Raw genomic sequence first — 26,833 nt, 5'->3', positions numbered from 1 at the left:
AGAGAGTGTAACTGTATGACAATGTCTGAGTGACCTGCTGCTGCTGCTGCTGCTGCTGCTGCCAGTGGCTGGGAGGCTTCCCTTCAGCAGCGAAAGTCCGGCCCCTTTAAGGCAGAGGCAGCAGCAGGCGTAAGGCGATCCTGCAGTCAGTCGGAGAGGGAGCCTGGCCTCGCCTTGCAGCAGCAGCAGGAGGAGGAGGAGGAGGAGGAGGAGGGTGGGCCTGGCGGAGGGCGTGAGGAGGAGGATGGAGCCAGCCAGGAGCCCCCCGGGACCCTCCGGCGCCTGAGGAGGACGCGGCCCAAGCTCCTCTCCGGTGAGCCAAGGCAGGGACAGCAGCAGGAGGAGGAGGAGGCTTGCTTGCTCTGGCCCTGGGCTGCCTGGCAAGGAGGCAGAGGAGCAGGTGGAGGGGCACTGCTCTGGGTCTGGGCTGCAGTCTCACAGCAGAGGAGGAGGAGGAGGAGGTGGTATTGCTTGGGGTAGGGGCTGTAGTGAGTGCAAACCCCTAGTAACAGGAGGAGGAGCGGTGGAGGTGGCACTGGTCTGTTTCTGGGATGCAATGCAACCCCTAGTAATAGCAAAAGAGGTGCTATTGGTCCGAGTCCAGCAATGCAACCCATAGTAGCAGCAGAGGAAGAGGTGGAGGTGCTATTGGCATGGGCTGCGATGCAACCCATGCTAACAGGAGGAGGAGCAGCAGAAGAAGAGGAGCAGGTGGGAGGCGGTATTGGTCTGGGTTGCAATGTCACAGCAAAGCAGCAGGAGGAGGAGGTATTGCTCAGGATGTGGGCTGCAGTGCAACCCCTAGTAACAGGAGGAGGAGCAGCAGAGGTGGCGGTGGTCTGGGTCTGACCTTCAATGCAACCCATAGTAACAGTAGAAGAGGGATAAGTGGAGGTATTGCTCAGGATATGAGCGGCAGTGCAACCCCTAGTAACAGGAGGAGGAGCAGTAGAAAAAGAGGAGCAGGTGGATGTGGTATTGCTCTGAGTCAGGGCTTCAATGCAATCCCTAGTAATAGCAGAGGAGGAGGAGGTATTGCACAGGATAGGAGCTGCAGTGCAACCCTTAGTAACAGAACGAGCAGCAGCAGAGGAAGAGGAACAGATGGAGGGGGTCTGGGTCTGGGTCTGTCCTGCAATGTAACCCCTAGTAACAGCTGGAGTAGCAGCAGAGGAGGAGAAGGTGGACATGGTATTGCCTGGGGCCTGGACTGCAACACACCCCCTAGTAACAGGAGGAGTAGCAGTAGAAGGGGAGGGGCAGGTGGTATTGCTTTGGATCTGAGCTGCAATGTAAGAGGCGTAGTAGAGGAGGGGGTATTGCTCTGGATCTGGGCTGCAATGGAACTCGTAGTGACAGGAGGAAGAGCAGGTGGAGGTGGTGTCGCTTGTGGTCTGGGCTGCAATGCAACCATAGTAATAGCAAAGGAGGAGGTGGAGGTATTGCTCTGGATCTGGGCTGCTGTGTAACCCCTAGTAACAGAAGGAGTAGTGGTAGAGGAGGAAGCAGAAAGAGTGGGTGTCAGGAAGGCACAGCAGTCTGGTGGAGTAAAGCACAGAGAAGGAGGAGGAGGAGAGGGCCCTGGGTTCAGGGAGTGGGGCTAGCTGCCGCATCACTTTATTGCCCAGGTAGAATAGCATCCCATATCCACAAAAGAGGGATGCCTTCATTGGGCCAACTTGGCTAGATGGCCAACCTGGATATGTTTGCTGGGTCAGAAGGGATTTGAGCGCTGTGCTGCTCCTTTAATACTGTCGAGAAAGTGGTCCAGCATCTTTGGAAAGATGCACTGAGGATTTTTGCAAGGTGCTTTAGAGACCTGGAGACTTTTAAAGTTCCCTATGGCGCTTTACAGACCGCTCAAAAGGGCGGTCTGCCGGCGCTGGTGTTTGCTGCATGAAGGAGCCACAGCGGACAAACCGCGCGGCTCTTCCGCGCAGCAAAAAGAAGCCGCAAAAAGCAGCTTCTTTTTGCGGCTCCATTATGACGCCGCAAAGCGCCATTGGCGCACTTGCGGCGTCATAATGGCGCCGAGACATGCGGACGCTAAGCGTCCGCTACATCAAAATGGTGGCTCCCATGTAGAATGGGTGCCGCCATTTTGTACGTGCTCGGCACATACTAGGGTTAGGGGCATCTGGAAAGGACACCCCTTCTTAACCCTAGTATGTGCCGAGCACGTACTTTTTGGCGATGTGGAACCCGCCTATGTAAATTTGTTTTTAACAGTAAGAAACCAAAAGAGTGGTCCAAAACGCACTGCAGAAATAATCTAGTTTGAGACCGCTTTAGCTGTCCTGGTTCAATGATGGGGAATCCAGGGATGTGTAGTTTTGTGAGACATTTGGCCTTCTCTGTCAGACAGCCCAGCTGCCACAATGAACTACAATTTCCCTGGTTTCCCTAGCATTCAGCCAGCACAGTTAATGCAGTCTCAAACTGGACTATTTCTGTAGTGTATTTTAGACCAGTATGAAATAGAGAACAGTGTAAGATCTGGTGTCTACTCATTATGACCAATGCTGCTCCAATTTTACTTGTGTAACCCGTTTAGCTTTCTGCATGATGCTTCTGCTGTAGTGTCTTCTTTGATGAGAAAAGGCTTGATCATTGCTCAGCGGATTGGGTATTTTACTTGCTGTCCATCCTCATTTCATTTTATGAATCAAGGGAGGCAAGCACTTCTGGTTATGAATTAACATTGTTTGTAGTTTTTGTTTCATCCTCATTTAAAAATTCAGTGCAGCTATTTATATCTGACAACACAGTCGTATATGTGTTTACTCACAAACAAGTCTTGATAGGTTCAATGAGGTTTACTCCTAAGTAACTGTACATAGATTTATGGTACATATGTTCCTTACATAGTTGGATTTCCGTTTCCACAGATGGATTCAACCATCTGTGAAAAATATTCCAAAAAAGATATAAATTCCAAAAAGGAAACCTTCCTTTTGCCATTTTATATAAAGGATGCCATTTCATTGTTCCATTGTATTTAGTGGGACAAGAACATCCACAGATTTTCTTATCCACGGGGGTCTCAGCGGATACCAAGGGCCCACTGTATTTCTACTTTAGGATTGAAAAGACATGTAAAATCTGTGGGGAGTAAGCGTTGTGTGTTGCATGCCAACATAAACATATAAAATTTCTCATAATAATAAAAGGTATCTTGAGAATCTGAAATATTGGCAATAAAGAAATGAATTTGGGTATTTATGACTGCAGGGCACAGAAAGCTTTCTGAATATGGACAATTTTGGATTGGAGCTATTGGGATGTTTGGAGAATTGTCTGGAGAGGAGAGGCTGGTCCAAAAGATAATCTGGATAATCTGATTCATAATTTGGGTTTACAAATTAGTCATTTGATTATATTGGGCAAAGAATCCTGGATTTTCTTCCTTCCCTTTTGACCTTTTCACTTTTGTAACTGTATCTTCACTAGAAGTCACTTGCTCTGCTTCTCTTGGTGCCCTGGCGAATTTGCTTTGGAGGGACTCTTTAACCATTTTCTTTGGTGCCACAGAGATCCTTGGCAGTCTTGACTCAGCCAACTTGAAAACTAAGTAGGATGTACAATCCAAGTTCCAGTTTTCCAATTACAAGGATATTTTGTATTACAGATAAATTTAGTTGAACTTCCAGTAACGTATGATAAAAATGCACAGCTTTTGCAGCTTGCAATATTCTTACAGGCTTACAGCTTACAGCATTCATTAATAGTATAATTAGTGATTGCCACAGCTTTAGTTTGGATAATAAGAATAATAGTTTTATTTATTTATATCCTGCCTTTCTCCCGATATAGAGACTCAAGGCGGCTAATGAACAACTGGGTGACATGTAGTACTCTGCTAAAACTGTGCTTTTTATGTACAGAAACTATAGTCGCAAAACTTTAAGGGGTATTTTAATGCAATTGAGTTTGACTTTGGGGACAGTTTCATACTGTTTATGTGAGTTTAGTTGTCCCACAGGAGATGAATCTTGAGTTGTCTAGTGCTTCTTAAGCTGTTGTTGAATACTAAGAGCCCCCCCCCCCAGTGTACCAAGGCCTAGCACCATATTTGTACCCATTGCTACAGCTATTTCTTTCTCCTCTGGAAACTTGCCAAGGAATGGCAGCCAGAATTGGTCCACAGACCACAACTGCATAGTGCTATTCTAGAACTACAGTAGAAAAGAATGGATGTGGGTGATTTACCCACCAAAAACTGGGTATGATAGTCTTCACCCATCCACTCCTGATTACTCTTCTGAGACCCTGTTTGGTTAACAGGGAAATGCATTTGATACTAAAACAGAACTGTAGCATCACTGTAGACACCTGCATGGTGTTATGGTTTGAACATTGGACTAGGACAGTGATTCCCAGACTCTGGTCCTCAAGATGTTTTGGATGTAAGCTGCCAGCAGCCTCAGCCATCGTGGCCAGTTGTCTGGGATTCTAGGAGCTGAAGTCCAAAACAACTGGAAGGCCAGAGTTTGGGCATCACTGGACTAGGGCAATAGGAAGGTAGAGTTCAAATCCCTGTTTGGCCATAGAAACCCACTTCCTGACCATGGGTAAGCCATACTTTAAGCTTTAGTGGAAGACAATGGCAAACCCCTTCTGAACAAATTTTCCCTAGAAAATCCCATAATAGATTCACTTTAGAATCTCCATAAGTTGGCAATTACTTGAAGGGACATAACAATAACAGCATTAGTTTTTTGTGGGTTTTTTGGGCTATGAGGCCATGTTCTAGAAGAGTTTATTCCTGTTTCACCAGCATCTGTGGTTGGCATCGTCATGCTGGCGAAATGTCAGGAATAAACTCTTCTAGAACATGGCCTCATAGCCCAAAAAAACCCACAAAAACTATGGATGCCGGTCATGAAATCCTTCGACTTCACAACAACTGTGTTTTTGTGTTGAACCATTTCTGATTTGCAGATGTATGATGTAATTCTTTGTTACTAGCCCATCTTAGTGTATTGTAATACTGGTATATGTTAACAAATGTTCAATACGGTTATTTTTTAAAAATGCCATGTGACGCTTAGTTAGTCCTTTGCAAATTGGCTATGTAAAATTAGCTCAAAAAGTAATTGTTTCAAATTAGAGCGCCAACTTCATGTTTAACATTACAGTGTTAAATATTTATTAGGGATATTGTGTACTTGCTCTTATATTCATAAGTCTCTAGCAAACAAAGCAATGAGACACAGTGCATTAAAAACACAGTAATGTAATGTAGGAAATATTTCAAGTGAACTATTGGCTCCGTGGGGAAAAAAGATATACTTGTTTTTTAAAGCAACATGTAAAATATGGCAGCATTGAGGCCTGAGAGGTATCATCACAGAGAAGCCCCATCTCCATGACTCCACTAGATAGAAATTCATAGGCTATAGACTCCTGGCATGGACAACCGAGCCTTCCCCTGAATACTGCAGTGGGCTTGGAAACTGGTACTATGGAAGACACATTTTGAGATAACCTGGACCCAAGTTGTGTATGGCTTTGTATATTAATATCAACTTTAATCCTAGCTCAGTATCAGACTGGTAGACAGGATGGATCCTTAAACACAAGGGTATGTATGAGGTAAGGCACCTCAGATCTGTAACCGAGCCATTGCATTCTGTATAAGCTGCAGCTCCCAAACTAGCCTCATGTAGACCATATCACAGTTATTCAATCTCTGATTTACCAATATGTGGTCCAAGGTCACCAGGCTATCCCTTGTCCAGGTGTGGACACAGTTGAGATACTAGCCTAAGCTCTTAGTGTGCAATCCTAGCCATAAAAGTCACTTGGGATTGCATTGATAGTCGTGTATCTGGGAGCACCTATAAACTGCAAATCTGTTTTTCAGGGGGAATGAAAAACTAGCCAGACTTGGTAACCTGCCTAATTCCTTTACTTGGGAAACTCATCCACAGTCAGAGCCTTATCAGGATTGAGCTTCAGCTCTTTGGCTCTCATCCAGTCCACCTCTGCAGTCAAGTATTGACATCTTTCCTGATTTGGATATAACAGAAATAGAGTAAATGTTGTCCACATATTGTAAATGTTATCAGTCTTGTTCCAGATCCCCTAATGCTCAAACCCAGCTGCTTCATGTAGGTATTAAGAAGCCTAGGACACAAGATGCAGGATGACCAGACATCCTCCTTTGCTAAGACATGTCCCATATTTCAACCTTCTATCCAGGAGGATTTTCAAAATAGCCTCCATTTTGAGCATGACTAAGGAGCATGTTTGCAGCTTTTATTTTGTCTTGTTCTACATTTTTCGTGAGTGTTCTACATTTTGCGATGCCTTGTCCTCCTTTGTGGTTATGACATCTGGTCACCCTGCACAAGATGGTACTTTGTAGCATGTCACAGCAAGACTCCCATGGACTGACATACAGGTCCCCAATGCAACCTACTGTACTTTGTAGACAGGAATGGAACAAATGTAATATAGTGCCTTAACCCCCAGTCCACAGAGTTGGTCTGAGAATATACCATTTCCATAAACAGTAAGACTACAGTCTCACTCCTGTTTCTTTCCTCGTAAGGTTCTCCATCAGGCTGACTGCAGCGCATTCTGCCCCATGACCACACTGAGATCCAGATTGCACTACTGTTTTAACCATCTAATCTTACCCCTAGTTACTTGGAAACAAATCCCGCTGATGTTCGCTGGGGTGTTTTTGGGACAATGCAGTTCTGTAATGTTTTCTTAGAAGCCCAGGGGAGTTTATTGGGATTTACTCTCCGTTTATAGGACTGTGGGTCTTGCAGTTCAGGGATGCACAGTTTTAGCCAGCTTTTATAGCTGGCCAGAACTTATGTTCATTAAAGATCCTGGCCCACAAAGTTATCTAAGGGCATTACATAGTTTGTCTACAGCTCTATTGATGTTGGATCATGTTGCTAGATACAATGAAACATAAAAGGATAGGTACCATTTATCCAAATTAAAACAATAAATGTGTATGTTAATCAGGAGCCCAACAAGAACTATTTATGCAATATCATTTTGCATATGGGAGACTTGAAAATTGGGCACAGAAGCTTGCTTCTGCGTATTTATTGTTCCAGCTGAATTGATCGGGTGTAGATCAGCAGTCCTTTACATTGAAAAACAAATGTGTTAAACAAGCAATCATGATTTATTGTTGTAAGAACTTTGCCACTTGCTACAGCTGAAATGGATTTTGTTTTTTCTTAAATCAACCCTTCTTTAGAACTAAGAATATGTGTTGATTCATGCAATATGTAGATAATTTTAGTTGTAATTCAATTTTAGTTAAATCTCACCACTAGACTTTCACAAGGAAATGACAAGTGATAGAAACAGATGTTAAAACTGGTACTAACAGTACAGAGTTGGTGAAGAGATCATTCTTACCCTCATCCTGAATTTTGAAATACTGTATTATTTTGAAAAGTGTACTAAAAGCTAAATTTAATCAAATATGTTGTTCTTTGCTGAACAAATGAAATCAATGCATTTTGAAAAAATATTTTTCTCAACACACTCTGAAAATTATTTCTTAATAATTTCCTACTATTAAGAGCTGAACATTGCACCCTGTGGAAGAGTAAACTCTCAATTGATTTTCTGTTGAAATTATAGCTGGTATATTCAAGTGTTGTAATCTTGCCCCTGGAGGCTAATTAACAAGATGCTATTTTCCAGAGACATAGGAAGCTCCATTGCTGAGCCTATTTAATGTGAAGCCTAAGTATTAATACTGTTATATGGAATCTCTTCTTATACATCTAGCTTTAATTCTTAAATAAGTACTTTTAATCCACACTTGGGATTTTAAAATAGTTGTTCTGTGGGTCCCTCCATTTTCTTGGAAGTCTACCAAGCTTCAAGGAAAAGAGCAGTAATGGAGCAGTAGCTTCCTAGTTCAGATGACAGCTTTCCCATCACTACTAATCTTCTCTTGCAATACATAACAACAGGAGAGTACACATTATTCTACGATGCACTTCTGGTTTAAGCAGGACAGCAGTTAGACCCAAGAGGCATAGTCTGCACTTTGGACAAATCAACTTTACCTTCTTAAACCCACGTAGAAGTTTCTGTGCATAGGAGTTCCTCTAATCCAAACCAAATGGGATTTAAATTCACAGTCAGAGCTAGTAAACAGTGCTATTTTAATTGACTGAGAATTTAATGGCTTATAGGGAAGCCAACAAACCTTTTTCAGGCACTTGCTTCCACAAGGTGAGGCCTATTTTTCTGACCTATTAGTGATCCTAACTAAATTAAGTTTTTGCTACTTAGATCAGTTTACTGTGAAAATAAATATATATAAAAGAACTTACTGGAATTTCCGTAATGGAATGACGGAATATTGACCCCTTCTTTCCTAAGCTCTGCTAAGACTGACTTGAGCCTCGCCCTTTTGTTTATTTAGAATTTATCATTTAGCTCCTATTTAGCTAGAGATTGGGTTGACATTGGGGCTTTCATTATTTCATCTGTGTGATATTAATTATTTACCTTTAATTTTCATTTTCTCTCTTTCCCTCATTAATTGTAGTCATTCAGGCTTCCCAAATTTTAAGCTCTGATGTCTTGGTGCATGTATGAAATGTTGCGTGGTATGCACATGTACTCTGGCCTTGCTAGTTCTGGTAGATAAATGCAGGCACTCCAGCATTTCATGGATGAAATCTAGGAAACATGATCAGGCAATATCTAGTGCGCCCTTTGCGCGGAGCAGGAAGGAGCTCCGTTTCGGAGCTCCTTCCTGGTTTGGTCCGCTGGGCGCAGCCTTCAGACGGCTGTGCCCAGCGGACCAAAGGAGACAGGGGCCAAGTGGCCCCTTTCTCCTCCTCCCCGCCGCCGCGGGGTGTCCTTGGGGCTTGAAGCCCCAGGGACACCCCTTTACAGGCTGTGGGGAAGCGGTGTTTTCCTGCAGCGTGAAAAGCGGCGGATCGGGGCCTCAGCAGCTGCCGTTCTGGCCACTGAGGCCCCAATACACCGGGGGAAGGGGCGGGTACAGCTTGCCCCAAATGGCCAGTCTGTAACCCGCCTTAGTTTCTGTTTAGTAATTAGTTTACTATAAAGGAGACCTGGTGGCGCAGGGATTAAATGCCAGTACTACAATCACAAGGTTGTGAGTTTGATCCTGCAAGGCTCCAGGGTCTACTCAGACTTCCATCCTTTTGTAGGTTGGTAAAATGAGTGCCCAGCTTGTTGGGGGCAATTGGCTTACACATTGTAAACCGCTTAGGGAGTGCTGAGTGCACTGATAAGTGGTATAGAAATGTACATGGTATTACTATTAGTTTAGCAATTAAATGGGCCACCTAAAGGCATCACCGACTTGGAATAATTACTAAGGAAGGTAAAAGAAGAAAGTGCAAAGGTAGGCTTACTGCTGAACATAAAGAAAACAAAAATAGTAACCATGGAAGATCTACCTAGACACTGAGGAAATCAAAATAGTTAAAAGATTTTCCATACATTGGATCAATCAATAATCAGAATGGAGAGTGTAGTCAGGAAATAAAAAGAATGGGAAGGGCAGCCATGAAATAACTAGACAAGATCCTAAAGTGTAAAGATATACAACTGGGTACTAAAAGTTAGAATCTTCCAAGTGATTCCATATTACCATGTGTGGATGTGAGAACTAGAGAATGAAAAAAGGAAATAGAAAACTCCCCAACTTATTTGAGATGTGGTGCTGGAGAAGATTGCTGAGGATACCATGGATGGTCAAAAAGACAAAACAAACGGGTCTTAGAATAGATTGTAGCCTGAACTCTCCATTGAAGCCAAGATGATGAAACTGTTGCCACATCATGAAAATCCATAACTCACTAGAAAAGAGAATAATCTAGGGAAAGTAGAAAGCAGAAGAAAGAGAGGAAGATGACATGCCAGATGGAGAGACTCAATCAGGGAGGTCACTGGCCTCAATTTACAGGATCTGAGCAGAGCAGTGGAGGTCAAGGGGGTCTTATGGATGTCCACAGGGTCACCATGAGTTGGGGTTGATTTGAGGGCAATGAACAACTAAAACTATGGGAATTATACTTGGTTCATGAAAGTCCCTGGTAGGCAGAAATGTGTAAATGAAAACACATATGTACTTGTAAGAACCACAGACAGCCTGACAAAAATCTGTGAATTTAGGGAATAGTGATGGCAGCTGAGCTGTAGAGAGGAGTCCAGGCAAAGAGTCAAAAGAAGCAGCTGCTGAAAACATGAGTTTATTAATTAAATGTACAAATGGGGCTTGCGGGACAATATTGCAGTCAATTCCAGTTCCTCTTTAGGATGTCACACAACCTACAATAGGAGCCTTTTAATTTTCCAGGAGCCTTCTGAAGGACATCAACAAGCATCCAAGTAAGGAGAAAGTGGAGGAAAGACCTCCAAGCTTTCTGCTGCTGTGCTGAATTGTGGCAGACAAGCTCACTTTTATGATACAGGGATGAGAGTTTTTTAAACTTAGAACCCTCTCCCCCAAAATCTTCACTCCTCATGATAAAGCCACTAGCGATTTGAGCAGATCAGTTGAGTGTTGTTGGTTTTTTTTGCCTCCCCACAATAGATCCAAAAAGGATCTGTCAGCTTCCAGGATATTCCCATGAGATTTCCCTGTGAATGATTTGTTGCTGGTTATTACCTGGTTATTGCTGGGACAAGTTCTCTCTAATTGTGATGTCATGTGAAAATCTTCACATGATCACATAATTTTCACGGGATAATGTCTGTTTAAACCCCTGCTTTTCCCCATCTGATTAAGTCCTGTGTGTGATCACTGGTCACACAGCTGGTTAGGCTCAGATCCAGACTGTTTGAAAGACTATGGGCCCAAACAGACCGGCCAAAATAAAGCTGCTTTGGGTCACTTTGTAGGTATGCTGTTTAAATGACATGTGCATTTAAGAGGCCAGAAGCTGCACCAAAGCTATGCTGCAGTCCTTAGGACTGGAGCATGGCTTTGGCGCAGCTTCCAACTTCTTAGGACACATGCATCATTTAAACAGCATACTTCCAAAGTGACCCGAAGCAGCTTTATTTTAGCCTGTTTGTTCAGGCCCTATATGAGGCTGTCTGATTTTTAAAAACTTTGAGGAAAGGCTTTCTTTCAGCCTCCCTACCCAAACAGTGAAGGCATGATAAAGAGATGCCTTGCCATGAAAAATTCTTCTATGACAAGCCAGACTTGACCCCTTTTTAATTCCTTTGACCAGCAGAGACCTTTTTATTTAGAAACATGTTGGGCCATTAACTAGCTACGATAAAAGGGTGTTTTCATGAGGGTATTTTACTTCCCCCTCTTTTTTGTCTTTTTTTTTTAAAACCTGTTTTAATTTTGTGCATTGTTTTACTAAATTGTTTTTATTTGTTCTTCATTATTACTAATTGAATTTTTTTTTAGCTGTATTTTGTTTTAATTAAAATTATAAGCCACCTTGGATCCTCTGCTGGGTGAAAGGTAGGATCTAAAACAAATAGCTAAGGCAGTATGTATAGATATTTTGCAGTGGGTCCATTTTGTTTCCAAACTTTTGTATGTGTGTCATCAGAGAGGTTTGTAATATAATCATGTTCTGTGTCTCCACTTCTAGCCAGATTTCAGGCCAGTGAAATGTGTCTCCTTTATAAAAACTCAAGCAGACTTCCCTTCCCCAGTTTTCTGCTGCTGCTTACTTGATCATTGTGCATAAATAAGCAAATGTTTCCATGCTGCTTCTTTAGACTATTTCCAAACTGATAGCTTCTTCAGTGCTGGCTCCCCCATTCACCAGCAAGGACATTTCTGTTCTGCCAGTATGTGTAGGAAGGAGTATGTTAAATAATGTATACATATACTATGGTGTGCTTATTTTTTGAAGTTATCATTGCTCCCACCTTTTTTTTTTCTTTTCTTTTTTTTAAACAAGGCAGGTTGCTGTGTAATGGCAGGAGTTATGGGTATGTAATGAGGGCATACCAATGATTCAAATGTTCCTTCCTAGTCATGGTAATATAATGTTTTAAATAACCTAAAGCCACCAGATCCCATCTGATCTTGGAAACTGAGAAGGGTCAGCTCTGGTTACTACTTGGATGGGAGACTGCCAACAAACACCAGATACTGGGTCATATTTCAGAGGAAAGAACTGGCAAAACTACCTCTGAGTATTCCTTACTTAAGAAAACTTTATGAAATTCATTGGGTCATCATAGGTTGATGTTCAACGTGAAGGCACACACGGATATTCACAGGCATAGTGATGGAGTTTGTCTTTTGCCACACAGTCTTCAAAGCATGGCAACAATATGTTAACTGGCTCCATATTTCTTTTTTGTAAAAGTATCCATTTCCTTTATCTGGTATCCAAATAACTTTTCTTTACATCTATTACTATGATCACTTTTGTGTGAAATATTTCAAGGTTGTCAAAACCTTATTGTTTGGCGAAGCTGAAGTATGGCATGACAATTGAGTTGCAGTTCAGATTAGACAAATCTTGTTTTAAAAGCGTCTGCAAAATTTAGCTTCCCTAACTGGTATGTAGCCAGTTGAATGCTATGCACCAGAAATGGCTTTCCTCTCTATTTTAAGACTACCTCTTCATTTTATCTAATCTAAGTATCATTTATTTATTCCATAGTCGAATCACAGCTTTGCTTTTTATTGCAGTAACCGAGGAAGCATAAGGGATCTTAATCTTTCAACACAGAAGTTTGGATTAATACACGAAAAGGCTGTGTATAAATCATGGTCCTAAATTAGGAGTCACTCATGTTCTGGAGCTGCTTGGACACTTTCAAAATTTTGAGAGGATGCAGTCACAAAATGGTTGTCATGGTGGGGTGGTCATTTCCCCCATATTGGGGGAAAGATGAAATATCAAATAAATAAATAAAATTCAGAAAACACATATCTCACAGAGTGGATGGTAAAACTTAAAAGACAATTAAGTTGTCAAGGGACCTGAACATAAGTCAGGTGTGGCATGTCTCTCTTCTTCTCTCTGATGTACACACTCCCTACAGCTCCTACTCTACTACTGAGTCACACCATAGACCTTTCCCACCACCACCTCTTGCTTTCCAAATCTTGTTAGTTTGATTCTTCATTTTCTCTCTTCATTGAGCATCCTCTTCTCCTCTTCTCCTGTCTCCTTCCTCCTCTCTCTTTGTAGAGAGAGTTTCCTCTTTGACATCCCCAATTTCTTCTTTGATATTCCCAACCCTTGCCTTTTACAAGGCAGTACTGGTGGTATTTGAGTTACTTTTGTCTTTTTGTAGAGATATCTTGTAGTACCTTTGAGATTAACTGAAAGAAAGAAGGCAGCACGAGCTTTCCTAGACTTGTCTCCTTCCTCAGATGCATTTGGTCATTATTTTACTTGCATCTAAGGAAGTAATCTTAAGTCTATGAAAGCTCATGCTACCAACTTCTTTCTTTCAGTTAGTCTCAAAGGTATTACAAGATCTCTCTACGTACTGATTCTACAGACTAACACAGCTATATCTTTGATTTCTTCTTTTTGTTTTCTCCAGGCACGCAGAGTTGCTTCGAGGGAAAGTGCCTATTCTTTAGCCAGTCACCATCTTTACTACTAAAGAATGCCTCTGGGTACAGATGCTGCTCAGATGTATTCTGGGGAATAAAGATGGTTGTAACCTGCAGACCAGCACTAGAGTCTGAAATGCTCCTGGCTATCCAATACATTTTTTTAATGCAGGTATTTGTTGGCTATGGCGCGCTGGTCTAACAGGTGACACTCTGCTCAAATCACTTCTTAAAACATTAGAGATACTATCTTGAGTTCTGTGTAATTTGCCTTTAAGTAATGCACTTGTTAGGAATGTCATCAGAGGCCCCTTTTCAAGTGCCTGTTGGGATAGTATTTAGGAAAGTGACAACCAGATAAAGGTCCTCTTTTATAATTATTTTAAAAGGGGCCCTGACTCAAGTCCAGTTTATCATCCAGTTTAGCGAGCTTTAGGCGCCAGGCTGGGCCTGCTTTGTTTGCTCAGACTTTTATTGTATACTCTCCTGCTGCTGCTATTGTTTTATCTGTTGCTTTTATTACATTTAGTTCTCTTGTTTTGTTAAGGCTGTCTGTAGAATTTTTAAAACATTTCCTTTTTGATTGTAAGCAATTTTGAAATGTAATTATATCAGTTATATGAATATAACAACATGCAAGTCCTGCCTAAGTCAGTGAAATGGGCAGAGTAATCCCATGATCCAGGTAAAATGGCTACAGCTTTGCAAGAATTTTTAATCCTGGGATAATTAATTGTGATTGTCAGCAGCAAAATGAAATGTCCAAGAGGGATAGTAGGAAATGGGGCATTAGACAGTAGCAGTGACAGTCATTCCATAGAATAAATGTGGTAAATGTGCCCTTACCATTTATAATATTGTTGTTGTTGCGTCCCTTCAAGTCATTTCCGACTTATGGTGATCTTAAGCTGAACCAATTAGGTCTTTTTCTTGGCAAGATTTGTTCAAAGGAGGTTTGCCTTTTCCTTCCTCTTAGGCTGAGAGAGTGTGACTAGCCCAAAGTCAACCAGTGGGTTTCCATAGCTGAGCAGGGATTTGAGCCCTGTTCTGCAGAGTTGTAGTCTAATGCTCAAACCATTACACCATGAGAGTTGTAGTCCAAAAAATAACGTTTCCAAGCTTAGTACATATTTGCTAAAGTTCCACTCAGTGCATAGAAATTTGGGGAGGTTTGGAGGGTGTGTAACCAACAGGATTGGTGAGCACAGAATAGTTTTTCTTTGTTGTGAACTGAATACATCCATCGTAGGTAGACGATGGTGACCAACTCTGAGACAGATCTCATTTCCCACACAACCTTTTCTTCCCCTGTTGCCCAGCTTACCACTTCTCCATGATCCACTCATAAGAGAATTAAAATAATTCTTAAAAGAGACAAGTGTGTGTCTCTTTTGTGCTCTGGAGGCAGTGCTTATATACTAAACATTAAAAGTTTTATTTTCAAGATTTCTGGTTAAACATGAACAATACAAAGCTATCTCCCTAGGCTGAGTTATATCCTTCCTGACCTTCCCCTGAACTCTGCTTCACTCCCCTCTTACTTTCCTTGTTCTAGCTGGATAGAACTCAAATTAAATACCTGTTCAATTGTCAAACTGTTTTGCAATTCCTTCCCCTTCTTTCCACCCACAACCCATATCACAACATCCCAAGGGCTGTGATAAACTAAAGCCAGGAGAAGGGAGACATGATTTTGGTCTGTCACATGCAGTGTTCTCAGTGGTGGAGAATCTGTGGCTGTCTCTCTAGAGGTGGTTGACTGCTTCTCCTACCATCCCTTACTGTTGGCTATGATGGCTCAGTTAAGCAACATCTGGGGACCCACATGTTCCCTACCACTGCTATATTACTCAGGCGTCAATGGTATCAGTCTCCTCACAACCTAGGAAAACTAGGTTGTCTGCGGTGACCCAGAGGACTTTTTCATTTGCTGCTCCCAGACTCTGGATTGACCTGCAGACTAGATCTGTCATCTTACCACCTTGGAAGCCTTTAAAAAGGCAATCAAGACAGATCTCTTCCGGCAGGCCTTCCCAGATCAGCCTCCTTGACCTGCCTCCCCCTGCTACTACTATTACTGTTGCTGTTATTTCTACTGCTCCTAACATTGATATTGACATTGGTACCGAAATCACCATCCCTGCCCTTTCTCTCCTATAGGATAACCTTTCCTGCACAATTCAGTGGAATATAAATAAATAAATTATTATTATTATTTTTAATCATGGAGACAGTATGATATTACCAAATCTGCCCATATCCCTTGTTGTTGTGTGCTTCCAAATCATTTTTGACTTATGGTAACCCTATAGGCAAACCTATCATAGGGTTTGATAGGCAAGTTTCTTCAGAGGGGGTTTGCCATTGCCATCTTCTAAGGCTGAGAGATTGTGGCTGCCCAGGATCACCTGGTGGGTTTTTATGCTCAAGCAGGGAATCAAAGCCTCATCTCCATAGTCCAACACTCAGACTACTATACCATGCTGGCTGTCCATATCCCTACCATCCCAAATCTGAAAGCATTTCCAGAAGGCATCTCTGCCTTCCCAACAAACTTGGTTTGTCACCTTCCTCGCATATTTGTTTCATGGCATGAGCAGTGCTTGGGTTCACTCAGTAGTAATGCTGGAAAGAATTTAAATAGCTTGACCTTGCCCTAAAGACTTCTTTCTGGCACTCTAGTGATGAAGCTGTGTGGGTAAAATAGTCCTATGTAGCCTTGGCATGGATTGTGCTGTGCCCCCTCTTATTGTGAGCTCATGGTGAAGGCACTTGGGGTGAGTAACAAGTGTGGGAGAGGCCATCTGTTTCAACCATCATTATCACAGGCAGCTGACAGAATCACAGATTTATTGAATGGTGATAGAGGGAGTTCTGCCCTTAGTGCAGAGGAAGACGTCTGCCAGCCTGTATTTCCCTTTAGAGCCCCTGTGCCTGAGAAAACCATGTGACAGACTAAAGCCAAAGAAGATCATTTTCCTGTTAATGCTTCTCCATGCTGCATATGAGTGAGTCTCTGGCATTGCTGTCTCAAACATTCTGGAAAGGCTCTGGTTCCCTACTAGAGCAAAAATGATGCCCGTACCACTGAGGATCAGTTGGCTCTTCCATGATCTTTCCTGTTGAGGTAGGGGGTCACTAACAGGTTGCATGACACTAGAGATGAGTAAAGGTCTCTGGGGAGGTGGAAGACATGAAAATTGTGCTGAGAATGAATAGCAGCTCCAACAGACCCTGTGCATATGTTCTTATTAGAAGCAAAGGAGTGAATATTTGAGAAACAGCAGTTATACAGCAGTGGGCCTAAATACCCTAAAGGCATCAGATCCTGTCTGATCTTCAAAGCTAAGAGTCAACCCTGGTCAGTATTTGGATGGAAGATTGCAAAGGAATACCAGGTGCTGTAGGCTATATTTTGGAGAAGGAAGTGCCAAAACCACTTGAGTATTGGTTGCCTAAGAAGACCCTTTGAAATTCATGAGGTCTTCATGAGTCAACTAGTGACTTAAAGGCATGTGCAGCCCGCCCCCCCCCCCCCCCACCAATTATGGCAGTGTCTGTCTGTTCAATGAGGCTAGATCCCATTGGTTGTTTCCCAGTGTCTGTTGGTTCACAGCAGCTATATAACATTTCTTAGTGTGACAAAATTCACCAATGGAGTCAGTATAGAGATATAGTGGTATTGTGCCTCTCATTTCTCTTCTGTGCTATGTCCTTGGATTACATATGTTCACTGGGAACTGTATTTGTGCTTCCTGGTGCTGTTACTAGTGTGTGACATGACAAATACACAGTGCTCTGAACAGTTTGGGGCTGAATCTTGATGATGATGATGATGATGATGATGATGATGATGATATACAATGCAACTATTAGGTGGATTTGCAATTGGTTGACCAGCCAAACGCAAAGGGTGCTCAGCCTTGCCATTTCCCATACTCCTACGTTCAAAGCTGCATAAGGGAAGTCTGTATATCGCAAGGGTAGACTGTACATTGAATTTTGTGGAAATCTTTTTCTTGTCCAACTGACATAATTTGAGGACAGGATGATGCAGCAGGTTTATTTAGAGTGATAACGTACACTGTTTGGAAAACTTTGATGAGAATAATGGGTACAAAACATTCTTTTGAACTCAAGAAAACTATAGGGGACAAATATTTATACAGGCACAGGACACTTGCAATTGCATGGGTGCTTTACCACAATTCACAATATAGCTGTTGAGAACTGCAGTATCTGTATTAATGCAATTTTTCATTTTAAAACTAGCACTGTCGTTCCTTTACACATACTAAAGTTTCAATACATGTCTGAACTAAGGCACTTTGTGTTTTTCAACAGGCTGAAAAATGATGGCTACCTTCAGTAAACTTAATCTGGCTGTTATCATTAGCAGTTTTGCTATATTTCAATTTGGCTTCCACTCGCTAAGTTCTTGGATTTCTGCACGTCTAACCTCTGGTTTTAACAATCTTGACCAAAAGAAGAAGATTGAATGGAATTCAAGGTAAATGTTTCTAAATAACCGTATTTAAAAAAACCACACACACACCAAAATAAAATCGGACAACTTCACAATAATTAAAATGTGATTCCAAGTGCACTTGCCAAAATTGTAAATTCTAAAATGGGAATTCTTGCTTCCAAGAAAATGTGTTTAGGAATTTTGTTAAATGAATCATTTTTTCATAGCGAAATCACCTTGGTTGCATATATATAAAGATGGAAGTGTATTTAAATATTTTTTTTATTTATTTAGGTATTTATATCCTGCCCTTCAGCCCTAATGGCTATCAGGGCGGCTTACATTTATTATTATTTTTAACCAGACAGTAAATAAGTAAAATAAGCATTGAAATACATTTTAGATTAGTTTATGTGGAGTTGAATAATAGTTGAACCATCGTTACCTTTTTAAATATTTTATCTTAAAACACTGTGTATGTAATGTGTATATGTTTCCATTTGTGGAGAGGCGTATCCAATTAACTAAGGGTGCCCTCTTTTTTGATAGCAGCTTGGTACATGTAAACTTTTCAGCCAAAGTTTTTCTCCAGAACATCAGCTTCTGACTAGAAAGCTTAGTTCGCCAAACATTACAAAACACAAGAACAGGATAAAGACGAAGCAGTGTTTTCTGTTGAAAACCAATTGATGAATCATTGTCTACCTTATTTCAAAGAAGTATATTTTGTAGCAAAACATCCAGATGTTTTAGACTACAACTTCCACAGTTTCTTGTCGTTTGCCATGCCGGATGAGGCTGATGGAAGATGTTAAGTCAAAACATCTGAGGATCAAAAGTTCCACACCCCATAAGAAGGTATTTTGAAAGACTTCTGCAAAAACATTACATTGTACCTTGTCTCTTCTTGTCTGCTGTTAATAGACTACTAAGGTCCAGCGTGTTATTCTTAAACATGAACAAATCCATATATTCAATTTGGCCTTTTTAAACTTTTTTCTCTTTGTTTAATTTACTTATATTTCCAGTCTTTCTCCTAATATGGGATCCAAGGTAATTTATAGGATAGCTTAAAACAAAATACAACAAAATATAATGCATACTTAAAAACAAAACCAATTTAAATTATCTTATAAAAATAATTTTAAAAGATTTAAAACATAAGGAAAATAACAATAACATACCCCATTTAAACACACACACACATTTGTACAGCTGATTAAAAGTTATTAGCCTGTCTAACTAAAGAGATAGTGAAAAGAGAGCAAAGAGAGGGCTAACCAAACTTCCTATGGAAGAGAATTCCTTACCTATGTCCTCACCAAGTGTACCTGAGATGATGGTTAGACAAGAAAAAGCCCTTTTCCCAAGACCTTAAAACTTGGCCAGGCTTATGTAGATACGTAGACCCAAGCTATTTGTTATTCATTGATAATGGAAATTAATTTAACGGTATAATGTTATTTATTCTCAGCACTTTTAATTAGCTATCCTGATCGGTATTTTTTTTTTAGTGGAAAGATGGTATTAAAATGCTGTTTAGCTTCCTTTCTGAAACTATTTCATTTAGTTATTGGACTTATTGGTGGTTCAAAGAGAACTATTGATCCACATTTCTAAGAGGTTATACTAAATGGTCTCTGTCTTTCTTTTTTCTTGGAGTGATGCCAAATTAAAGCATAACAAGGACAGCAATACAAAATGTAAAGTTTAAAAGCATTTCTTAACTGAAATCAGAAAGTTAGAAAACAAAACACTGAACAAGCAGAACTATTTTAAAATGCCATAAATCCCAAAAAATAAATGTTGGATGTTAGTCTTCAGGCACCATATCCACTGGCTATGGTTTTTGCACCATAACCACTGGCTCCACAGAAATCCCAAGCCTCTCTGATGAATGCATACAGCTCCTGTATACACAGGTAGTTTTTCGTTCACTTTGGTTATGGGAGTAGTTTTTTTGGGATCCCCACAGAGCTACTGTCACTACCATTGCTGAACTGAATGAAGAAGCACAGATTCTTTCTGGAGCATTAGTTTTTAGGTGTGTGTGAACCTTAGAGACCAAGGCAACCCCCTGCCCTCAAGCCCACTTCTTCAGTGTAATCTGTTTCTGTTAAGATAAAATCTAAACACCATAGAGAGAATCTGAAGGTGAATGCTGGCAGAACAATAGAAACGAGTAGAACCAGGAATTAGATGTTCCTTTTCCCCAGTACATTTTTCTATTCTGCCCTAAAACCATCTCCAGATTATTTATTTATTTGGTTAGGTTTTTAGGGATACTTCAGCCGGCACATTTGTCCATCCCTGCTATGTATATATTTATTTATTAAAAACTTTGTGGCCTATGTTAATGGTTTTGTCAACTGTGGCTAAAAATATTATCTCCTTAAGAATTTCCAAAACTTCTGGTATCTGTTGCACTCTTTCTCTATAACACCAGAAAGTTCTTTATCTTTCTTTCTAGAGTTGTAGAACAGTACATTCCTAATGAAGATTATTTTTGTCTCTTTTTAGGACAGTTTCTTCATTCCATGCCTTGGTGGTTGGAGCATTTTGCATGTATATTTTATTATTCGATGAAGCTGTTAATGCTGACCATGTTTGGTAAGGCATCTTCTTGCTCATAAATCCCTCTTCTCCATCTCCTTTCCTTGCCCCATCACATTGTTATTTGTTCTGCTGGAGAAATGATCTCTTCAGGCATAATTAAAAATTTATGGCTACTTATTGTACAAAAATCCCTGACATTTATGAAGCAGTGTTTTAGAGGCTTTCATCTTTGTTTTGATTGCAACTGGGAAGAATATTTTGAGGTCATGGATTTCTAGCACAGTGTTTTAAAATTACTTCACAACTCTAAATATCATTAAACAGCTTCAGCACCAGCAACGCCAATCTAAAGAAATGTTTTAGTTGTGTAGTCCTACAGACAGACAAATGGGTTCTAGAACAGATCAAGGCCGAACTCTCTGTGAGAGCCAGGAAATTGGGGCTGCCATATTTTAGCCATATGAGAAGGTAAGAATCATTGGAAAAGACAATGATGCTATGAAAGCAGTGGAAGACAGGGAGTCTTGGAGATGTCTCATCCACAGGTCGCCATGAGTCAAGGTTGGCTCAAAAGCAGTTAACAACAAGTAGTCCCACAAATAAAAGTACGTGCAAAGAAAACCTCTATTTGAAGCACTGAAAGTTTATCAAAACCAATAGTACAGTATATATTCTTTCTCCCCAGAAAAGTTATTGGTGCAGGAAGCTTATATAAGATCCATGAGTTATTTTACATTTTAGTCCCCTTTTCAGAATCTGTGGTTGAAACGACCTAAGGCCATCTGATTCCCCCTTAAATTCTATAAAGGTGACATGAAATCTTTGAACAGAGGGGAGGTCTGTCTCGGAAAATGAATGTTGCTATTAAACGTATTATTGATTTTTACTGAAGGCAACATAAAAAAAATGTGGCTACTAACTATTTGAAGCAGCTCAGTGATTTTCTGTTCAGTCATACGGTAAAAATATTTCTGTGAGCAGGGAAGAAAAGGCTAATCAACTTGTTAAAGCTGAGAAATAAGCTTACTGAATGCTGATATAATAGAAAACTTGAAAGGTAAAGCTACCTTCGATTGCTAGAATGGAAGGGCTTGTTTCTGTGGGTTCTGAAATAGCTTTAACCTGTGGTTAGCTGTGATTCAGCAAGTTTCTAATGGAATAAAGAGAAGGTTTAAAGACCATAAGAAATTGCATTTCCAGCAAGATGTCTAATGGAGTAAAAATATAGCTGTATCTTTGTCTTTCCAATGAGGTTTCTAATGGCAAGATTAGCAAATAAAATGTAAGATTCGGCTCTAGTGGCTGAAGATAATGTTTAATTAGAAGACTTCACTTTCATTATGAAGCTTCATATTTTTGTAGACACAGAAGGAGTGTCCCATATATATATAATTGGTTTCATTTATGCTTCATATGCGCCTGATAATGTATTTTGAAACTAATTTTTTACACAATATTTTAAATAATTTTTGAAACAGGTTTGTGCACACTAAACCATCAGAAAGCAAAGGTGTCACTAACTCAGCCACCCATGTGGGCAATTTTAGATTTTGGAGTATTTTGGAATTCCAGATAAGGGAGACTCAACCTGTAGCTGAGTAACACTTCAAACATTACTTGGTTTCTTTGCAAACAGCTATATAAACAGTATCACCACAACTTGATGTTAACTTGCTGCTTTATTTTAATGTACCTGTGATCAATAGTTGCTCAGATGTCACCTTTGATTGTGTTGTACTTTAACTCTGGCCTGCAAAAGTTGAGGAATCATATGGGTCTCCAGATGTTGTTGGACTGCAAATCCCAGCAGCCTTGGCCAGCATATCCAGTGGTGAGCAATGATGGGAGTTTCAATCCAACAACACCTGGAGGGTCATATGACTCCCATCCTTGGTTTATGCCATAATAAAAGCAGGTATTAAGAATACCACACACTCTTCATACATTTTATGGGGGCAAAGGCACACACCACTGTGACAACATGGTTGTTGAGTCTGTAAAATACATTGAAGGTTTTTTATATATTTATCATTATCATTATGGAGGCTCTGGTCAGTCTTTTTTACAGCTTTGTATTCTATTGGATGCAGCTGAAGCCTTGTAGTCTGCTGCTCCAAAGAAGCAAGAAATCGGGTCTAAACCACCATTTGAGGGCTATGGGATCATTAAGGAAAGGTACACTTTCAGCCTCAGACTGGCAATGGCAGACCTCCAAAAAAACATGCCAAGAAAACCCCGTAATAGATTCTCCTTAGGGTCATCATAGGTCAGAAACAACTTGAAGGCACACAACAGCAGCAAAAAATACATTTTTAATAAATAAATATGGGCAAATGGCAGCAAAGTCTGAAATAATAAGGGAAATGATAGTATGACAGAGAGGGCAATCTTGTGTTGCAGCTCTTTTAAGACTAATTCATTTCTTACAGCATAAGCTTTTGTGGATTTCAGTCACACCCTCAGATACAATGATGGAGTGCTATATTCAGGTCCCAGGTACAACAGCACTGTCATAGATTTGAGGGTAATGGGATCACAGTGAGGGACAGAAGATAAGAAAATATTCTGGTATGTCTGGTATCTATGTATGGTGTTAAGTAAATGTTACACCTTTCTTTTATCTTTTTTATAGGGGTGATGCTTCTATAGTGCAACTAAACCTTTCTATTACTACAGGCTACCTCATTTCAGGTAATGCATAGAACTGTATGTGTAAAATTGGTTGCAGCTCGCATGTGTACAAACTAACATGTTACACAACATGTAATTACAAAACGTATTAGCCTTTGGGAAATTTAGGCTCTGGAAAGGAGAAACGTCACTGCTATTTCACTTGCATTTTGCATAATGAGTAAAGAGGGATGGTGCTTAAGGAGAAAAGGATTATTTGATTATTGACATTATTACACTATAAGTATATAAGCTTTTTGTTGGGTTTTTTTATGGAGGGGGACTTTGCAATTAGATTTAGTTTCCAACACTCAGTTGCCAGCTGAAGTATTCTCAGACTGAAGCAACAGTTATTACTAACTTCCCTTCTGCTTCCATGGCAGTAACCTTGATCTAGCATCTGTTATTTGAGAACAAGGCTTGTAATGAAGGAGAAGGAAAATAAAGGTCTTTAGTTCAAGAAGGTGTGCTTGGTTTTTCTAAATGCATCCACTGTTCTTGGTTCACTGGAGAAGTGAAACTGACCAAATTAGATAACAAGCATCTTGATGTCTATTGAGTATCAATTCTTCGGAGAACTGAACCTCTCCTCACATTGTTTTATAGGTGTATATCAATGTTTGTGAATTTGTGAATGTGCATCTCTTCTTTTATGTCTGAACAAATAAAAAAGTAAAAATAGCTTCAGAAATATTGTTGGCCATTCTGGTGAGATGCTATTTAGGCTGATGAAGAAAAGCAAATGACAAAACATCATTCAGCTTTAACTGACGTTATTGGTTTGCTGATGTTAATCTTGATAAAAGCCTCCTTTTGCCACCGGACTGTGCCAGGAGCTGCTTTTGCTGCCGGGTGGCTCTCCTTGGGTTGTCGGAGGTGCGCAGCTGCGCACTGGCCCGGGGAGGCCGCCCACGGACTGCTTTGCTAGGACTCCTTGCCACTCCAGCATCCCAGCGGCGGCTCTGGGAGCCAAATTTGGAACATCTGGGGGGAAGGCGGGGAGAGGGGCGTGTCGGGGCAGCGGCACGCTTAAAGCCGGCTTGTCCGGTCTCCTCCTCCGCCACGCCTCCTTTTGCCACCAGACCGCTCCAGGAGCTGCTTTTGCTGCCGGGTGGCTCTCCTCGGGTTGTCAGAGGTGCGCAGCTGCGCACCGGCCCGGGGAGGCCGCCCACGGACTGCTTTGCTAGGACTCCGCAGCTCCGCAACTGCGCAGTTGCGCATTTTTATAGCGGCACAAGGGGCGAGAGGGCTGTGCCCAAGTCAGCTTTAGAACAGAGGATGACTGTTGTGTCACACCTCTGCTCTTCCTGTGGTCTGCAAGGGGAAGGGAGAGGGCATGGACGTGGGGAGTGCTTCGGCTGGGGAGGAAGAGGGTAACATCTGTGTGAGCGGAGCTCCTATTGAGGTGGTGTGGGGCAGGGGGAGGTATGGCGGTAGGAAGGTGGACTTGCGTTACAGAGGAAGGCGAGATCGATGCGTTATATCTATCTCCCCTTCTGGTCCCCTTCCTAACCAAAAGGACCTGAGGGTCACTCCAACCATGCCACAAACCCTGTCGCTGCTCCTGTGCAATGCCAAGTCGATCAATAATAATAATAATAATAATAATAATAATAATAATAATAATAAAGTTTTATTTATATACCGCCCTTCCAACGATCAGGGCGGTGTACAACAGCTAATACAATAAAATACTAATACATATATCAATAACAATATTAAAATAAATCATCAACTTTAAAACCCCAACAGCCAGCTGCCATCGCTGTCGAAGGGTAGGGGGAGACTAGCTGGGATTTATTTCAGGGAACGCCAACCTGAACAGGAAGGTTTTTAGCTCCCTCCTGAACTGGGCCAGGGAGGTGGCTGAGCGGAGCTCTAAGGGCAGCGTATTCCAGAGGGTCGGGGTGACGATAGTATATGACCTCCTTGTTGTGGAGGCCAGTCTAGCCCCTGGGACTCTCAAAAGTTGCTGCCCAGATGTTCTGAGGGTGCAGGGCGGATTGTATGGGGAGAGGCGGTCCTCCAGGTATCCTGGGCCCAAGCCATGTACGGCTTTATAGGTTATCACCAACACCTTGTATTGTGCCCGGAAGCGGATGGGCAGCCAATGTAGATCTTTAAGTACAGGTGTAATATGTCTGGTCCTGGAGGTACCAGTGACCAGTCTGGCTGCCATATTCTGTACCATCTGTAGCTTCCGGGTTTGGTACAAGGGTTGCCCCATGTAGAGCGCGTTGCAGAAATCCAATCGAGAGGTTACCAGAGCATGTACTACCGTTTCAAGGTCTCTCTGGGCCAGGTATGGGCGCAGCTGGCGAATAAGCCGAAGCTGATAACAGGTGCTCCTGACCGTCGCGTCCACCTGAGCTGTAAGGTGGAGCGACGAGTCAAGAAGCACCCCCAGACTGCGCACGGAGTCCTTCACAGGAAGCGTGATCCCGTTCAGGACAGGTGGAACCACCGCCATTCCTGGACCAGGGGAACCTATCACAAGTACCTCCGTTTTCTCTGGATTCAGACTGAGTCGGTTTTCCAAGATCCACATTATCCACGATCTAGTGGAAGATAGTAATTGCGACCTGGCTTGCATTACCGAAACTTGGCTTGGGCCTGAGGGAGATGCTGTGTGGGCGCAGGCCCTCCCTGCCGGGTTTTCGGTGAAGGACCAGCCCAGGTTAGGTGGGCGGGGGGGGTGTTGCCTTGGTACATAAGAACACCTTGTCTCTCACCAGGAACCACATCCGACAAACTTCTCTTATCGAGTGTATTTACCTGACCCTGAAGGCTAGGGACAGTCTAGGGATTCTGTTGGTGTATCGGCCACCCCGTGCGCTAACGGACTCCCTTAACGAGCTGACACAGCTGGTTGCGGAGCTGATTGGTGAGACGCCCAGACTGTTAGTCCTGGGCGACTTCAACATCCCCTTCGCGGCCAACTATGTTCCATCTGGTGCGGCTCGGGAATTCATGGACACCATGGCAGCCATGGGCCTCTCCCAGCTGATTACGGGTCCAACGCATTTTGCGGGTAATACACTGGATTTGGTTTTTTGTACGGATGCAGAAAATCCGTGGGCGGAAATAACTAATATTTCCCCCCTGCCATGGACGGATCACTTCCTTGTAGAGGCAAAAATCAAGGCTTTTACCCAGATCCCCCCCGGGGGTGGTGGACCTATTAGGATGGTCCACCCTCAAAGGCTGATGGAACCTGAGAGGTTCCAAGAAGCCTTAGAGGGGCTCATGGTTGGAAATGACGGCGACTCTGTTGATGCCCTGACTGGTATCTGGAATACCGGTCTCTCTAGGGCTATACACAGTATCGCTCCCAAGCGTCCTCTCAGGCCCGCTTCCAAACGTAAGCCCTGGTATACGGAAGATCTCCGGGCGAGGAAGCGGGTCCTGCGACGGCTAGAGCACCGCTGGCGGAAACACCTGCGCTTAGCCGACAAGGCTCTCCTAGACCGCCTTTTGGAGGACTATGGAGAGGCGATACGAGCAGCTAAGAACTCATTCTATGGTGCTCGTGTCGCGTCCGCGGAGTCGCGTCCAGCAGAGTTGTTCAGAGTGGTCAGCGAGCTAACTCAGCTCCCTCCTACCCTGAACCA

The 26,833-nt window shown here is 42.1% G+C and overlaps 1 protein-coding gene across 1 annotated transcript in view; it reads left to right on the top strand.

The window, feature by feature from the left end:
• The first annotated feature begins 224 nt into the window (after nt 1–224).
• LOC149316500 (TLC domain-containing protein 4-B-like) overlaps nt 225–26,833 on the top strand; it is a 45,661-nt gene continuing 19,052 nt past the window's right edge. Inside the window, exons 1-4 of the mRNA XM_089515669.1 lie at nt 225–313; nt 17,873–18,038; nt 20,517–20,606; nt 23,185–23,243. Coding sequence (XP_089371795.1) covers nt 17,881–18,038; nt 20,517–20,606; nt 23,185–23,243 — 307 coding nt within the window. The 5' untranslated portion in view covers nt 225–313; nt 17,873–17,880. The remainder of the gene's footprint in view (nt 314–17,872; nt 18,039–20,516; nt 20,607–23,184; nt 23,244–26,833) is intronic.

Source organism: Sceloporus occidentalis, unplaced genomic scaffold, assembly GCF_023333645.1.
Source record: "Sceloporus occidentalis isolate IW3139 unplaced genomic scaffold, rSceOcc1.0.p SCAF_3, whole genome shotgun sequence".
Taxonomy (NCBI): Eukaryota; Metazoa; Chordata; class Lepidosauria; order Squamata; family Phrynosomatidae; genus Sceloporus; species Sceloporus occidentalis.
This window is presented reverse-complemented; position numbering and strand designations above follow the sequence as displayed.